The 17924-nt window shown below is 39.8% G+C and overlaps 1 protein-coding gene across 1 annotated transcript in view; it reads left to right on the top strand.

The window, feature by feature from the left end:
* Nucleotides 1-17924, top strand: part of LOC117394714 (nuclear pore complex protein Nup153-like) — a 56943-nt gene that overhangs the window by 37588 nt on the left and 1431 nt on the right. The window contains exons 8-21 of the mRNA XM_033993202.3: nucleotides 2149-2199; nucleotides 3347-3475; nucleotides 5272-5324; nucleotides 5546-5675; nucleotides 7063-7188; nucleotides 8400-8498; nucleotides 8616-8700; nucleotides 10040-10168; nucleotides 11109-11708; nucleotides 13179-13370; nucleotides 13734-14558; nucleotides 15036-15401; nucleotides 15784-16056; nucleotides 17174-17354. Coding sequence (XP_033849093.3) covers nucleotides 2149-2199; nucleotides 3347-3475; nucleotides 5272-5324; nucleotides 5546-5675; nucleotides 7063-7188; nucleotides 8400-8498; nucleotides 8616-8700; nucleotides 10040-10168; nucleotides 11109-11708; nucleotides 13179-13370; nucleotides 13734-14558; nucleotides 15036-15401; nucleotides 15784-16056; nucleotides 17174-17354 — 3239 coding nt within the window. The remainder of the gene's footprint in view (nucleotides 1-2148; nucleotides 2200-3346; nucleotides 3476-5271; nucleotides 5325-5545; nucleotides 5676-7062; nucleotides 7189-8399; nucleotides 8499-8615; nucleotides 8701-10039; nucleotides 10169-11108; nucleotides 11709-13178; nucleotides 13371-13733; nucleotides 14559-15035; nucleotides 15402-15783; nucleotides 16057-17173; nucleotides 17355-17924) is intronic.

The raw sequence follows: 17924 nt of genomic DNA, 5'->3' as shown, positions 1-17924 counted from the left end.
TTCAGCCTCTCGCTAGCTCCTCTCACTTTTTTTCAAAGTGCATGGATGCTATACTGGCCCCTCTTGGACTCAAGGGAATCAGAGTGTTAAATTATCTGGACGACTGGCTCATTTGCGCCAACTCTCCAACACAGGCAGCAGCTCACACAGATCTAGTTATCAAGCATTTAGGCAAGTTTGGTCTCATGGTAAACGTGCCAAAAAGCCAGCTAGTGCCGTCCCAGGTTGTCGCCTACCGGGGAATCCGCTTGAACTCAAGCAATAAGATCACTACTTTGCTAGACGAAAGAGTTAACAGGTTCTCGTCCTGCCTAGAGCTTTTTCAGCTCGGCAAGAGACTGAAGGTGTCCACCTTCCAGCAGTTCCTGAGCCTGATGACAGCAGCTTCCCAGATAATCCCTCTGGGTCTCCTCCGAATGTGCCCCCTCCAAATGTGATAAAATCACAAGCTTTTTCAGCCTGCGGTGAGCCCCAGTCGTTTACTTAGTGACACGTCACCGCATGGCGACCCTATCCTGGTGGAAACAACTGACCCATCTGTGCCTGGGAGTGGCTCTGGGTACTGTTACTAGGAGGGAGATCCTCACCACTGGAACAGGCGGAGTGCAGGGTGTGTGTCAACCCCCTGGGTGGGCTACCACATCAGTGTTCTTGAACTGCAAGCAGTGTATCTGGCCTTAGAGCATTTTTCTTGGGAGGTTCAAGGCAGGCATGTGTTGATCCGGATGGACAGCGCTGCAGTGGTGGCTTATGTAAATCACCAATGCAGCCTCCAATCACCCTGCCTCCTTCGAGTAGCCAGCAAACTACTGTTTTGGGCACACGACAACATTCTATCTCTCAGAGCAGTTCGTTTGCCGAGAGTTATGAATGGGGCAATGAACCTTCTATCAAGGCAGGTTCCCTGCGGATTGGAATGGAGACTTCACCCCGACGTGGTGAACATGATTTGGACAGATTTGGGAGAGCAGAGGTAGATCTCTTTGCCTTCGTGGAATCGGCCCATTGTACCGTTTTGGTTCTCCATTCAGGAGAGCGAGGCTCCGCTAGGTGTAGACGCCATGGCCCACAAGTGGCCACCGATTAGCAGTGCTACCAATGTACCTGGAGAAGATCAGACGAGACCGGCCAGGGTGCTCTGAGTAGCCCCGTTCTGGCCCAGGAGGACTTGGTTTTTGGCACGGTCACAATTACTGTGCAACTACCGCTGGCAACTGCCTCTCTGCCGCGACCTGCTCAGTCAGGCGTGAGGGACCCTGTGACACCCCGACCCATTGAGCCTACAGCTCTGGGTTTGGCCCCTGAACGGCTGCATTTTAGCCAGCTAGAGCTGTCCTGAGAGAGTTATTTCAACTCTTCAGAATGCCAGAGCTGCTTTTACGCTAGCCCAGTACGGGTATAAGTGGGCTGTGTTCCAGACCTGGTGTCTGACGCGACACTTCAACCCTACTACATATCCCATGCCGGTCGTTCTGCAGTTGGCCAATACTTTTTCATGAGGTTTTACAGACTAAATGTGCTGGATCCTCAAAACCCTGGCTTTAGGACCAGAGTGCTAATGGCAGCTTCTATGTCGATACCTGAAGCACCTGCAGAGAAGAGCCCTGCTATGTAAAAAAAAAAAAAAAAAAAAAAAAAAAATATATATAATAATATATAATAATATATAAATCTATATTATAGCAGCCTTACTGTCTGACCCTCTCAAATTTAAGTCGTTCTGCAAGTAATGCACTTTGCGACGGCTTGGGTATAATTACCAATTATGTAATGGATACATTTCGTACTTGAAAGAGAACGTTTCAGGGAAGGTTATTATAACCCTGGTTCCCTGAAATAAATGTATCCGTTACAATCTTCGGTAGCTGCGTACATTACACGCAGCAGGCTGAAGAAAAAAGTTGACTGGTGGTGTTCAACTGTCATCGCAGAGCCCCGTGCCTTCCAGGAGGGGCAGAGACTGGCATGATGATGTTGCCGATCACTGTGTGACCGCTTTGGTAAGTCAGAATTTTCAGGTAAACCAAAGTTAACCTGTTATGTAATGGATACATTTCTATTTCAGGGAACCAGGTTTATGATAATGACCTAACGTTTTACTGCTTTTTGTTTCTCTTGTCTACAAAATTAAAATTTGTTTAATTGCAGATGCTGAATAGGAGTGGATTAGAAGTCACAAATTTCCAGTCCAAAAGAAAGGCAAGTGTCCTATTGGTTCAGCCTTTTGCAGAGAACGATAAATCCTAAGATATCCATTGGTTAAAGGCTTCTAGTGGTGATGTTTGTTTAACTTGTAACTACACCTGTTTATCCTCTTACGTGCAATGGCTTATAGTTTTTAGTATAATCTTATAATAAAATGCAGTTTGTTGATTGATATAGGTAGTTGTCACACTATTTAGCATGTTTATTTTGGGTGTTACTGATGGTGTTCAAAGTGTCTTCTTTCACTTTGCTTTTCTACACCAAATGAAGTTTGTGTTAATAGGCTGCTTAAATGTTTAGTGAAAGGCGTCGTGCCAGGAGGGATTCGACTCTGAACTTCAGATAATGTTTTGGCAGAGCGAACAGAGACAACAGTGTTTACTGTTTGGCTTGGCAAGTGAGACGTACTGAAATGACGTGCGCAGCTGCATGCGAGTGGGTGCTGTGTGGTTTGTATTATAGGGCCTCCACTCTGAATAAGTATTAGACAGAGTATCTGTGTGCTCTTACAGAGTTGTAATGCGGCACCTGTACTCAGCAGTTACATTGGCAGAAAACTGTCAGCAGACAGCAGTGTTGATTTGCAGCTGTTGCTGGTGATTGTCTATTCATAGTACTATAATATTTGGAGGACACTAGAGAGGGAGAAGTGCTTGGCGTTGTGATCCTTAGGAAATAATTATATTGCATTGCTGTATGGAGTCAATGGGCTGTTGATTGAGTGCTTATGTACTTTGATAAACAAAGCATTCTGGATGACAAGAGTAAAGATTAGTTATCAAAAGCATACTCCTGGCAGGAAGCACTGAAATGAGTTGCTATAGTTTGAAGGCCTTTTGCAAGACAAACTAATCCCTTCTACTGTAGTAGAATGCAGTTATATAGATGTTGGGTACAGAATAATAAATAGACAAAGAACGTTTTAATGTTTAATTGCCACTTTAAGGAGGTTAAAGTCTGCAGTTTACTTAAAGATCTTTAAAAAATGACCTGGAAAACCACTTTTGTACAGATCACAAAATTTTTCTGTTGTTGGCTTAACTGTGTAAATACTGCAGAAGTTATAGTTCACTTAGCATATCCTTTTATAAACTGTTATAGTTGTAGACGATTCTAATCAAAATAGTTTTCTGTCTTCCAGAGTGATGCACAACATCCTCCTGTCCAGAAGCTTGTGACACCAAAGGCTGCTTCTGTGGCAGTGAACAGATCTATGTTTTTCAAACCCTCTTTAACACCGACTGGTCATTCGAGTAGATCAGCTGACAGGGTGAGAATTCAATGCAGTGATCATGTCTATACAGTCTTAATAATGTATGCTAAATTACTAAGGCTGGGGCGATGCCTAATTTTTCACTATCGATATATCGTTCTCCAAAAAAGCAGATGCATCGATTCATCGATGTTATGAAAGCTTAAATAAAACGCTGTAATACATGTGGAGCTGTGGATTACTGTGTAACATTGCTCGTAAAGCTTTAAAAAAACACTACCCATATTACATTGTATATACAGTAGTAATTTATATATATATTGTTTTTACCTTGTGTTGATTTGTACCAGTCAAAGCAAAATAAAGTTGTTTAAATCCATAACCAGTCAGAGTAACAACCAATGAAGAGAAAAAACTATGCATGTCATTTAAAAAAAACACACAACAGCAGTGAGTTTCTGAAACACAGATGTAAAAGACAACATTCCCCCTTTTCATCCCTATCCAATAATTTTGTTTATATTACAAAGTAGTTTTATGTAATGCAACATGTAAAAATGCTTCCACTGCTCCCTGCATCCTCTTCAAATAAATAAATAAATAAAAGCCGCGGAGGTCTCAGTATCCCATATAGCACTCCGCACGTCCCTGGTAGCGAGTCGACTAATCTGTATCGGAGCATCTTACTTGTTGAAATTTCAGCCAAGAATTTGAACAAGTAAAACACATGCTCACAAGTCATGGTTTTAAGACCGTGGATGAGGCCTGCAGGGTTTTTATTGAGAACTATTCCAACATATTTCCTGCTTTCGCAAAGGTTGCAGCAGTTACAATACCTGTATCTAGTGTCCCAGCAGAACAGGGTTTTAGCTGTCAGACCAGCAAACGCTCTCGTTTACGTGAGGATCATCTAAAACAAGCTCCTGAGAATTATTAACACTTTGATTTGGAAAGAGCACGAGTCATTTTTTGACTTGGGTGCTGCTAAAAGGAACATTTTAAATAACTTTTAAACAGCAAAACTATAAATAGCTTTGATGTTGACAGCTACCCGCAGAGACATTGGTACATGTTCTACAACACTGATTTTTATGCCGTGAAATGTTTCATGGTAAGCTTGTCTGTCGATTTCTACTACCATTATTTTGCATGTTAACTTCGTTAATCTGAAATAATTACACTGGAAAATAATAATAATATAATTATGTTGATTCAATGTGTAAAAAAAAACCTCAGGTGATATGGTTGAAAACGCAGATTTTGAGATGGTATGCTTTTTACAAATGCACATTTGTGACCTCTGCGTCTCATTAAATGGTCACGCAAATTAGTTGCGTTACCGGAGTATCCCAAACATTACTTTCTTTACTTTTCTTTCTTGTCGTCTTACTTTAGAAAATAATTGTCAAACATCAAATGGCATTGTAGCTCAGTCGATACAGTATTTGTAATTCTAGCACAACGCTGTTAACTTGCTCTTTTACTTTGAAGACTCCTGCAAAGATCCAATCCCATCAGTAAACACTCACAGGGGGCGGGGCAGGGGGGAGAAGGTGAGCTCAATTGCGTGCAGATTCAGCGAGTCAGACCTGAGGGGAGCAGGGGAGCAGAGAAGCTCTGCGCTTAATGCAAAAAATAATTGCGGATTCTAAATTTAATAAAGTAAAAGCTTTCCTTTGTTTAAACACTTCAGACAAAAACGATGCACTATCGATGGCTTGACTATCGATAGTTGTCAAATGATACGATGCATCGCCTCAGGCTTACAAATTACTACAATTAATGTGTGATTTTTCTTGTCTATCTGTTTATCAGCCATATTCTGATTAGAAATCCTTTCCATCACTTTTTAGGGGGGAAGACAAACGAAGCAGGTACCAGAAATATCGCTGCAGCACCCGAAAAGGTAGAGGACTGCTACTAGGTTGTCATCTGTTTGGTAGAGACATTTCTGTATGGTATTTTATATGGTTTCGGAGGAATACTTAGCCATGATTACTGCATCCTTATTTCCAGCAGTAAATGTGATTGCTCTACCCTTATGCTCTACAGTGCTTCAAACAGTTTAATATTGTATATAGTATGATATAGGAACATGTAGTAACCCTGGCTTGTCCCTTGTTTCAGCACAAGCAGCTTTTCATACCCATCGTTCAGCACTCCTGCAGCTAATGGAATGGCTTCTGGAGGGGCAGGTGGGAAGATGAAGAGGGAGAGGGGCACTCGTGCCTCCTCAAAACCTGCACAGGACCAAGAGGTGGGTATTTTAGTGCTGCTTGTGCAATTGTAAGGAATCCAAACATGTCCTCTACAAAGACATATTTGATCACCTACTGAATTAGGTGGATGTTTAATTTTTTTTTAGATTATAACTTTAAGCACTTTGCATGTATACGAGTTTGTTTTTTTTTGTTTTGTTTTATGCCGTAATTTTCGGATATAGCCGCGCACCAGTTCAAGAATGAGCTCCGATGGATTCCATGCACTTTGTCATTCCTGTGTTGAGTTGTATTACATGCACATCAAGTTCAGAGTCTGAAACACACTATGGGCCCTTAGATTTTTAGATCTCGTTCAGATTTCTTTGGAAATGGGATTACCTGCTTATTAATATATTAAAAAATAATAAATAAAAACGTAAATAACGGTATCAAACTTTTTTTCTTAAATAGGCCGGTCATGTTTTTAGTCAGGCTTGCAGAATGTCACAACAATGTCACGTCTACACAGCTGTTTATATTCATACGGATATAAGCAAACTTTTTAAAGAAGTTAAATAAACTTTGCTGTATTTTAACATTTTTTTGTTGTTTTTGTCACTATGTTGCTGATAACACTATCTTCCAACATTTGCAAACCTTAAGACTGCAGCAAGCATTGTTTTTGCTATTTGCTGTAATCAAAATGGGAATTCAATTTCCCATCTAATGTACAGTATCTTGCCGTCCATTATTATACTACAAAAGTCAGTGTAACAATAAGAAAAACTGGAGACGACTAGGGTCCAAGTCCAGTTACATATAGATTTATTTTGAGAGTCTCAGCAAGTTTGCAACTAAACACACCCCAAAAAATAAAGAACTGCAATTAGTCTTCAAGTGTCCCACAGTCCACTGCATAAGAAGGTTAACTGATCCAAAGAAATCTCTTTGGAAACTGGATCACCTGCTTGTAAACATCAGCAATAGGCTCAGCTTTGTGATTTTAAAGTCGGTAGGTGTTTGAAAAACAAACCATACTGACCATACGCACCTCTCTTCATACCCAAACCATATGCAAGTTTGTAAATACAATCTTGGTGAATTTTAGCAACTCAATTCTTTTAATCTAATTATTACAAGGATAATTTTAGACAGTAATTTTCTAATTGAAATAATAGACTGAAATGATCATCCACTGTCAAATGCCTACACATGCTATTCTTGTAAGGGAAAGTGTCCTTGTCTTGGTACAAGCTGCAATTAAGGTGTTCATCACAGTGGTGAATTAATGGCTATTTAAATACACATGTTTGTGTTATTTCTCACTGGCCTCACCCCAGGTGGCATGGACAATTGTATAATACATCCTGCTGATATTCACTGCTACATGTGCTGTGCTAATTCTGGGCTTGACTGGTGTTTTGCTTTTCTAATGTTTTGTAGCAAGTGGAGGTTCTGAATCTGCCACATATTTCCTTGCCTATGAGGATGTCGACTTTACCAACCTTGAACTTCTCTACTGCAAATACATCCCCCTCTGTGATGATGACGACTCCAGTAGCTAACAAGGTAGGGCTGACTGGAACTTGATTTTGGTTTTTCTTAGAATTTTTTTTTCCAAATTACAGAAGTATTCCTTCAATGTGACTGTTTCCTTGTCGCTATTGTACTACAACATATTTACTTAAATTAAGGACATTCTAAATATGCCCATTTCAGACCCTCATTTCAATTAAAAGTAATGGGTTAAAAGGAATATTCTGTAGACTTGCCTGCTTCCACTGTTCATGAGAGAAGACTGTTTCAAAAGCATTGTGCTATCTGGATCACTTCTTAATGCGCTACTGTAAGACTCTTGTCTGCCAAATGTAGTAGATTCATTCAAAACTGGGGACACAAAGTCCCAATCCCACCGATTTTCTAAAAACTGAACCATTGAGATCAAATCTCTGACGTACTGTTTAGACATGTTCCCATTTGTTGGTGTTTTGTGAACACGCTGTTCTGATTCAAAAATAATTTTTGTGAGTCATGTAGACATCCTACGTTTATAAAGACCTTCCGGGAATCAGTCTTGTGGTGCAGGCATACATTTGCATTTTCTAGTCTTTTTTTAACCATCAAGAAATATGTAACTGCTGTAGATGACCAAATAATGTATCGTTTTTACAATTTAATCTATATATCCCTAGCATTCCAAGATGTGCATTTATATCTTTTTTGATATACAGGCACTCTTGAAGATTAAAAAATACAAATGGCTGCCATTCAGCCGCCTTTTGAATATACAAAAATGTTTTATCCATGGCCTTCTGGTGTGACCCCCCGTCGTCCCCCCCCCCTGTCTAAGGGAGTATTCTTGTTTTGTAGAATCTCTGAGCTCATGCGACACAGTTTTGAAAATGGGAAGTCTAGACCCATGCATAATCAATGTCAGGCCTGTATTTGTTCCTGATGTGATCACCCTCTATATTGACACATGAAGGTTGGAAAATTGGGACCCCTTTTCACAGCACAGACAGTTATGACCGTGTAACGCTACCTGATGTGCAGGTTTTAAATATCCTGGGATGTTTTCATTTTTGGGGATTTTATATTTCTTTTATATACATAGCTCTTTAATTGTTTGGAGCAGTGTAAATGGTGTGACAGGGTGTCTGTCACTTTCATGGGAATGCCACGAAGTGAGTGGAGAGACACCAAGGATTTGGTATATTAACCATTTTTTGTCTTATTTAATTGTTGCTTGCATTGGTGTGCTAACAGACTTTGTGTTTTAGGTATCGCCTGCCACCTCTATTCAGAACCGCACAGATTTCACCTTCTCATCACCAATTTTTAAAGCAACCGAGATGAGTCCACTACCTCTTACGCCCTCTGTAAGTGGCATAAAGTTGATGCTGTAATAAAGTACTGTATGTTACTATTTTTTTTTTTTAAATAACCCTACCATTATTACAATATTAAATGACCCCCCCCCCCCCCTCCCTTTGTAGGCTGGATTTACGTTTAGCGCACCGGTTTCTAAAACAGTAGCATCTGACCCGAGTGGAACAACATCAACGCCTTCAGCCATGCCAGGTAGGCAGCAGTTTCAGACATGACCATTTGAATGACATTATTTCATATAGATAGTGTTTTGAAGAGCTTTACAGGCCATAGAGACAATTTTTAAATAAACTGTGTTACTGTATGTCATAATATTTTACTGTGCTATTACAGTACTTTGTATAGTTTCCTTTTAATTTAAGGTATTTTTTTATGCTGCGTGTCCAACCCCCTATTGACAGTTTTACCTTCCAGGTTTAAGCAATTGTTTTCTGACCTTTTGTTAACTCATGATGTCCTTGCAGATTAGATCTCAATGGTTTCTTATCCTGGGTCAACACATTTTAGTGGGTACATTTCTTAACCACCTAGCTGCCTCTATTTTGGCAATTTCCATGTTAAGTTTTTTATTTTTTTTTATTTCAGATTTCATTCTTGGCTCTGAAATAAGCAATTTGGCTACTTTTCAAAACAATTTTTGAATACACACTTTTATTGTTATGAAACGGAAATGCAGTATTTCAATAGAACACTAAAATAACAGCAATGTGTTTACAGTTGTATCATTATAATATAGATCACAACATAACTCTTTTTTTTTTTCTTTTTTTTTACAATTGCAGCATTATAATAAGATTAATACTTGTGCAGGCATATCACTTTTTAGAATTTTTTTTTTTGTGATAGATTTCAAAGCAGACGCACTTCAGACCTTCATTAATGCTAATGCCTTTATCTAGCACATATACATCAGAAAATGCATTGTGTTATAGACTATCTTGGCACAGGTGTATAGCGCTGTTGTATGCATTATTATCTGAAGTGTAGGTACAATAAATAAATAGGTCATTTTGACCAGTACCAATCCTGACGAGGTTTCCTTACAACCTGTAACAGAATTAAATTAGTGTATTTACTTATTTCTTTGGTTAGACACAGGGATCAATTTTCCATTCTCAGCTGTGTATATACAGATGACCCGGTCTGTCCAGCACATTTCTTAGGGACTGCTGCCATCTGCCAGTGAAAAACCAAACTGCAGACAACTTTACTCTATTGTCCAACTTATTTATTAACTGAAGCACGTCAAAAAGACGTGTTAGACTTTGCAGATGCACATATAACACCCTGCAAGCTATTCTCATGGGAGTGTCAAATTTGGACTTGCGCTCCACATGGAAATCACGGGGTAAACAGCTGGATGGTTAAGTCTTACTAATTAATTGGGTGTTTTTTTTTGGATCAGTATAGACATACATTTCAAAGGACGGATAATTACTGCTGTAAATCGTGTGGGGAATCATGTATGCCCTGGTTTATGCCGCTGTGGATACTTTTTAAAACTGGAATTACCTTGTTTGCTGTGTTTTAGTTCAGAACTGCTCCACATTTTCATCTGCTGTTGGCACTCCGGTGAATACAAATGACGAGGACTTTGGTCCCTTCAGACCAGCAAAAACTTTAAAACAGGGCAGTGTGCTTGATATTTTAAAAGGACCTGGTGAGTTACATTTTACTGTTCTTGTAACACCCCTCCACCCACTGTGTACAAAGTAGGTCTCATCTGTGCCGCTAAGCTCCCCTAATCTTAATCAGTTTGATCAGAGATGGTGTCGTGTTTCCATGGATGGCAAGTATTTGTTACAATTTCATCTAGTGATGAGACAATTCCTGTTAAATTAACATTTTTCTACTTTTTATATAGAAATATTTATGCGGATAATGTTACTGCTTATTGGTGAAATATGTGCTACGCAAAGCAGTTTGCCAAACCTTGTGTATGTATTAAAGGACATAATGTTTCAATTTTTAGGATAGATTTGTTCTACCACAACTACAACTTCACTTGCCTTCAGCAATATATAAATGTAATCATGAAAATGACTTCTTATGCAGTTGGCTGTAAACCTTTCTACTGTGAAAGCTTGAGGGTTTGAGTTCAAACAAAGACAGTAGACACAGGTCACTGCAGCACTTCGCAATCTGTCTCATCATGTTTGTCTCCGAGTATGACGGAGTAAGATGATAAATTATCAGCTGGGTTACTTTTGAATTTCGAAATCATGACGCAAATCTCCTGAATAAGTCATTCCCTTGGCAGCCATCCAGCTTTTTTCTTTTCTTTTTCTTTAATTAACATAACTTTAGTGCCCCCCTAAAATTTACTTTATTGTTTATTTCTATTTTTTGATGCTGGGTTAACCCTTTCTTAGTTGCTTCTGACAAGTCAGAATCCTCTTCCGTTGCTGTTTTTGTAAACGGCTCTTGACAAGCTGCGTAATGTTTAAACAAAACTAAAGGGATAAAACAGGAAGTGATTAGACCAGTTGTAGCAGTCTGAATAGTAAATGGAACTGGAGAAAACAAAACTGAAACTTAAATGAAATCATACAAGAGTGCCGGATGTTTAAGCATGTTTGCTTTTGTTCCTCCATGTACAGAGTTTTCTTCATCTCCTTCTCCTGCTAGAAGCACACCAGTCCCGGTGAAGCCTTTCCAGATGAGTTCCACAAGCTCACCAACTGTGGGGTTTGGATTTGGGGACAAGTTTAAACCTGCAACAGGCTCCTGGCAATGTGATGCTTGTCTCTTGCAGAACAAACCCACTGACAGCAAATGTGTTGCATGTCAGACTGCTAAACCAAACATAGATTCCTCAAAACAGAGCAAATGCAGCAAAATGCCATCGGAGACCTTGCAGAGCCTTGGAGATAAATTCAAACCTGTGTCTGGGACCTGGGAGTGTGACACTTGTTTAGTACAGAACAAACCAGAGGTTACAAAATGTGTGGCCTGTGAGACTTCAAAGCCTGGGACTGGAGTAAAATCTGCCTTGACTTTGCCTGCCTTTTCGGAATGTAAGTTGACAATGGGTTCTGGTGGCTCCACCTCCACCACAACGACGACATCTTCGCTGTCTTCTGGGTTCGGCTTTGGGGAAAAGTTCAAAAAGCCGGAAGGAGCCTGGGATTGCGATGTGTGCCTTGTACAGAATAAAGCAGAGGACATGAAGTGCGTCGCCTGTCAGTGTGCAAAACCAGGTAGGTGGTAGAAGTTATGTAATGGGGAGCCTTTTTTTTTTTTTTGGAGGCAGACCTGTATCAGTATTTAAGTTCAGTATGTTTAACAGACAACCTCATGTTACACTAATAGTGAATGTAAAGTCACAGATTTTCTTGTTATAAATCAGTGTTGCCCGATGGCTTATGTACACCTGGGAGTTTCTATAAAAAAATATTAATAAAGGTCCTTGCTTATACTGTGTACAAAAGAGCTGTTTAACTAGTGGTTAAAAAAAGCTAATTTTTAATTAACTTTGAGTTTTTATCCATGTGGGGTAGTACCTAGACTATTTATTTATTTATTTATTTATTTATTTATTTATTTAACTAATTAATTAATTAATTAATTAATTATTTTTTTTATTAATTAAGCTTATTTCAAGAACTTTCCAACAAAACATACATTGACAGGCTGAAATGTAGGTTAATATTTAGGTGCTAATAATACTGTGGTTTGGGAATATGAATGTGTGGGTTTAAATAATTATTATTATTATTATTATTATTTATTTCTTAGCAGACGCCCTTGTCCAGGGTGACTTACAATTGTTACAAGATATCACATTATTTTTTTACACATTATTTTTTACATACAATTACCCATTTATACAGTTGGGTTTTTACTGGAGCAATTTTAGGTAAAGTACCTTGCTCAAGGGTACAACAGCAGAGTCTCCCACTGGGGATTGAACCCATGACCCTCCGTTCTGGAGTCCAGAGCCCTAACCACTACTCCACACTGCTGCTAATAATAAAGTAACAGGCAAACTAAAGTTTATAAACTAACTGTCAAACTAAATCAACACAGCACTCCTACATGTTAAATGCAGCAGCAATGTATAAGACATGCTCATTATTTAACAGAATGGTGAAGCATCTCGCCAGAACAGGAAACACCAGATTGCTTGGCGACTTGTGTCCTGATTCATGTTTTTTTTTTTCAAGAGCTCAAACAATTTCCACCTTTTTGTAGCAAGAGAAACAGCTGCACATTTCGTCGTTTTGTTTACATGCCATTTTGTAGCAATGAGGCGCACTTATGTAAATCAAAATACAAAATGAGTCAATGATATGATGGTGGTTCTGGATAGATTTAATAAATCAATTGGTGTGCCTCAAGACACTCGTGATAAGTCGCTTTTGAAAAGACTGAATAAACCATTTTAATTTAAGTTTGATGATGAGAGATCAGGTTACAAAACAGTACTCTGTCCGTTGTGAACAAATCGCTATTGGTGAGAGATGTTCTTTTTAAGTGAAGTTCCTGTTCCTTTAGCCAGAGCATTTACAATGGGGAAAAATCAAATTAGGCCAAGTGTTCTCTTATGAGGTATTCCTGTATGCAGAGGCTACCGTAGTTGATAAGACTGTCAAGACAAGAGGGTAAACTGATGCATGTTCAAATTCATGGTTTTTCTGCGCACTCACCGACTTGATTGTCATTCTCAGGTGCTGTTGCAGTACCTTCTACTGCCATGACTGCCCCAGAATCATCTGGAGGGTTGCTAGGCTTTGGAGACAAGTTTAAGAAACCTGAAGGAAGCTGGGACTGTGACGTGTGTGCAGTGGAAAACAAAGCTGAAGTGACGCAATGTATGGCATGTCAAAGTGCAAAGCCAGGAGCCAAGGTGGAGACCAAAGGTAGTAGAAGCTGTTTCTTTTTACTTTTTTTTAAAATTTAATTTATTTATTTATTATTTATTTTATTTATTTATTTATTTATTAAACTTGCAATTAAAATATAGAACATATCTCTACATTTATTGGCTGATTTGATTAAATAATGCTATAGTAAGTAAATTCCTTCAAAGATTCACTCTGGGTGTAAGGCAGGTTACTTATCTCTCAAATATTCTGATGGAAGTTGACCTTGATATCATAGTTGATTCTGGCTACAAAATTGTATGTGTGTCCTAATATGATTTTATTGGGAGAATGCAATTGTCCCCTGTTGTGTGGGAGATTCTGATGAAGGGGTTAATGTCATTTCACTTCACCCCACAGGTTTTAGCTCTTCGGCTTTTTCATCAGCTACCACTGCATCCCCATTTGGTTTTGGGATTCAGTCTTCCTCTATGGACTCTTCAGCAACTCGTACAGGGGGATTTACATTTGGAGACCAGGGTGGGATAAAATTTGGCACCTCAACGACGGATGATGCATCTTCTGGAGGGATTAAGTTTGGTACGGCAAAGAGCGAGGACAGTAGAAAGGCAGATTCTCAGACCATCGGTAGCGGATTTAAATTTGGTGCCAGCGGAGGAATTCAGTTCGGCACTGGAAACTGCAGCAGCCAGTCGGAAAACAAAGCTGCCGAACCAAAAGGCAAGCCATCTTTGGAAGGTTTCTCTTTTGGAATCTCCGCCCCTCCTAAAGCAGATGAGAAAACAGCAGATGGGGGATTCAAGTTTGGGGCCCCCAAGGAGAAACTAGAACTGGGAGGAACTGCAGCGGCTGTGCCGTTTTCTTTTGGTAAACAAGAGGAGAAAAAGCTTTCTGGGGAGCAGCTACCAGCAGTTGGATTTGCTTTTGGGAAACCTGTGGAGGAAGAGACTGGCACTCTGACCCCTGCTGCAGCTGCGGGCTCAACGTTCGTGCTTGGGAAGACTGATCAGCCAGACCCTATCAGCAGCTCCTCCAGCTTAATGTTCAGTAAGGGGAAGGTGACTGACAAGCCTGCACCACAGCTGGGCTTTGCTTTCGGCAAGCCTGAGACGTCCAAGGAGGAGGCCAAACCGACGTTCAGCTTTGGGAAACCTGCTGAAAAGCAAGAGGCAGCAGTGCAACCAAAACCAGCATTTGCATTTGGGGCTGCCCCTGCTACTGCAGGTACAGTACAGAGTTTACCTGGTCATCTGGGACCTTTTTAACAATTTGTATGAAACATATTGTGAAGTAGCTTAAATCCCAAATATTTTAAAACCAAATTTTTCTGCTGTTCTGATACTGTTTGAAGTTTTACATTTCAAGTATAGTTTCTTCACTAAATAAATCTCCATGCAAACATGGAGGAAACACCTTCAGTGTCCTCCATGCTGCTTTAAAAAGAAATATTTAATTTGCAATCAGTTGAAATTTCCTTTTAAAGGGACACTCAATATGTGATGCTCCCCCCCATTCCATGCAGGATGTTGAAAGGGAAGTTTTAACTGAATGTACTCCCTCAAAATCACACCACCATACAGTTGCCCTCTCTTCTATGATTGGCCTGCTTTCTCTGATCATTAAGACCATCCTTAACTATAAACCACTCAAGTAAAAATATGCAGTACCAATAAACTTATTAAAAATGTGTTTCTTTTAAAGATCTAGAAGCTTCCAAGCCTGCATATAACTTCATGGCAAGCGTGTCCGCCTCGGCTACAGTTACTGCTGCCTCCGCGGCCTCCAGCACCCCGGCCACCAACATGTTTGGAAGCTCCAGCACCTCTGCACCCATTGCACCGGTCTCTACCTTTGTGTTCGGTCAGGCCAGCAGCACTGGCTTTTCAAGCGGGGCTTCTGAGACCACGACCTCCTCCAAAGGCTTCATGTTTGGCGCGCAGGAAAGCAAAGCACCTGCTGCTGGAGCCTCACCCTTCATGTTTGTGACGGGAAGTAATACTGCAGCCACAGCAGCTTTTGGTTTTGGGTCAGCTACGTCAGCTGCACCTACAACGACCAGTTCTACAGGTACAAGGCTCTTTTGTCCTTAAAGTGGTGGGTGACTCCAACAAACTAAAACAGTACTATGTGTTTCAGAACAAAAAAAAACTTTGAAAAGCTACTTCCCCTATGTAGTTCAATCATTTTGAAAGCGGCCTTGTTGTATGTGTTATTTTGTAGTTCATATCAGAAACACCAAGAGATTACTTGAAATGGAACTTGGCATGTGTTAGAAAATTATTATTTTTTGCTCTCCAACTAACTTTTTTTTTTTAATAAAATAAATACAAATAAACTTTGCTTTTATAGTCAACCTGATGTACTACTGATTATCCTGCCAGTTTAAAGACCCACCCAATACTTTATGTCCGTAAAGACACCCCTCATAATTTTGTGCACTGTTTTTCAGGCTCTTCTGCTTCTCCATTTGTATTTGGTTCGGCCTCTTCAACACCAGGCAGTGCCCCTGCTTTTGGCGCCAGCCAGACCCCTGCATTCGGCCAGGGATCCAACCAGCCCAGTGCTCCAGCCTTCGGCTCCCCTGCTGCTGCTCTCTTCTCTGCTGGATCCCAGCCACCTGCCTTTGGGTCCCAGGCCAGCACCAGCCAGCCATCAGTGTTTGGACAGCAGAGTAATCAGCCGCCTGCCTTTGGCGCTGCAGTAGCTGCTTCCGCTGCCCCGGGTAAGACTATATAAAGCAAAGAGAAGGGAATCTAATAGTGTAGTTTTAACAACCTGGTTCATGGCAGAAATTGTTAATTTAGCATAAACTCTGCTACATTTTGAAAATAAAATATTTAAGTAGTGATCTATTGGATGTAAAGCCCTCAATGACAAATGTAGTGTGTGTGTGGATCCTGTATCATATTTCAAACTTCATAGAACCGTAATAGATGTAAACTGTTCAAATACTGACACCATCAGTGAATGACTTTTCTAAAATGACTAGTAACAATACAAGTTCTTAATCATGTTTCTTATAAACACTTGCAAATTATTTAAGAGGTGTGTTTTCCAGCCCCGTGGTGCTGACCACAGTTGAGAATAAAAAGATATATAGGCAAAATAAAATATAAAAGATAATGCCTACATTACACATACAGTAGTTGGTGTCAGTCAGTTGGAATGTTGTAGCTCTAATACACTTTTCAAAAAGAGAAGTGAAATACTGTTATTTCTTGCTGCCTCAATATACATAAACATTTCATAGTTGGCTGCTATTTTAGTAATTCAAACGGGTGTTTGGAAGTCTTTTTTTCTATTACAGTAACGTCACCGTAACAGAAAAAATGAACAAATAAATAGCCTACGCAAAGGCTTTTGCAGAAGGCATTTTATAAAAAAAACAGGTGGTGACATTTTAATGGTGTCTAAAGTAAAACAGGTGGCGCATTGAGTTCATTCATCCCAGAGGACACATGCACGTGATGCCAGACCATATCCTTGCAACCTGAGCGTAGGTGAGAATAGGTGCAACTAGTGATGTTTTTATCATGGTGCACCTGCTACGACCTGACCAGAAACAATGAAGATAAATTCTGTGACTGCAGCCAAAAATGTAACCGTACCACCAAGATCAGCTTGACCGAAGCAGTTCATAATGTCAAGAAAGTACTGAAAGTTTGCAAGATAGAAAGCAGCATAGCAACGTCCAATACATCTTACAGGTGTTATAACATATATGGATGTGATGCTGGCTCTTTAAACTTGTATGAATTAAATCAATACAGTATTGGAAATAAATACCAAGGAAAACAAAACCTAAACTTTTTTTCTAACCCCTTTTTATCTCTTTGCAGCTGCAGGGTTCCAATTTGGGGCAACTAGTAACTTTGGGACTCCCAACAGCAGTGGGTTCTTTGCTTTTGGTGGAAGTGCTGGAGCATCTCCAGCCCCAGCAGTCATCCCGGCAGCACCTGCCCAGCCCTCAGCCTCCACAGGAGGCTTCCAGTTCTCCCAGCCCACAGGATTTAACATTGGGTAAGGTCACAAACTTGTTTGCAGTTCATTCACATACTAAGCTAAATAGTCTTAAATAGTCTTTCAACACTGGAACACAAAGTGCATTTCACAGCGGTAGGCAGCTTATATAGTATATCTATCTATTTTGTCTGTTTGTATCTCTATCTATCTATCTCTATCTATCTATCTATCTATCTATCTATGAAAAAAGTGGGAAAAAAATTAAGTAAAGGATGTCTACAATTATTTGATCAGTACTTTTTTATAAAACTCAAAAAATGGCAATTCAAAAGTAAAAGAAAAGTCTAGAAAATGCTGGATTGTAGGTGAACATTCTTGGAGTATAAAAGGATTAGGCATAGGATGATTGCTGTCATTACTACTGCTGTGAAATGCACTTTGTGTTCGACTTCTAGGTCACTGGGAATTGGTATATAAACTGATACTATACAGACTTTAAACTAACTGTCGAGATCTGAATTCTCAAATGTGGGATTCTTCATAAAGCACTTCCAGTTACAACCAGAATTTGAGATGGTGAGGTGGTCCATATGATGTGGAATGCACCAGTTGCAATTGTTTGAGAGT

Source organism: Acipenser ruthenus, chromosome 3 (genome assembly GCF_902713425.1).
Source record: "Acipenser ruthenus chromosome 3, fAciRut3.2 maternal haplotype, whole genome shotgun sequence".
NCBI lineage: Eukaryota > Metazoa > Chordata > Actinopteri > Acipenseriformes > Acipenseridae > Acipenser > Acipenser ruthenus.
The sequence above is the reverse complement of the archived record's forward strand: the minus strand, read 5'-3'. Positions and strand labels throughout refer to the sequence as shown.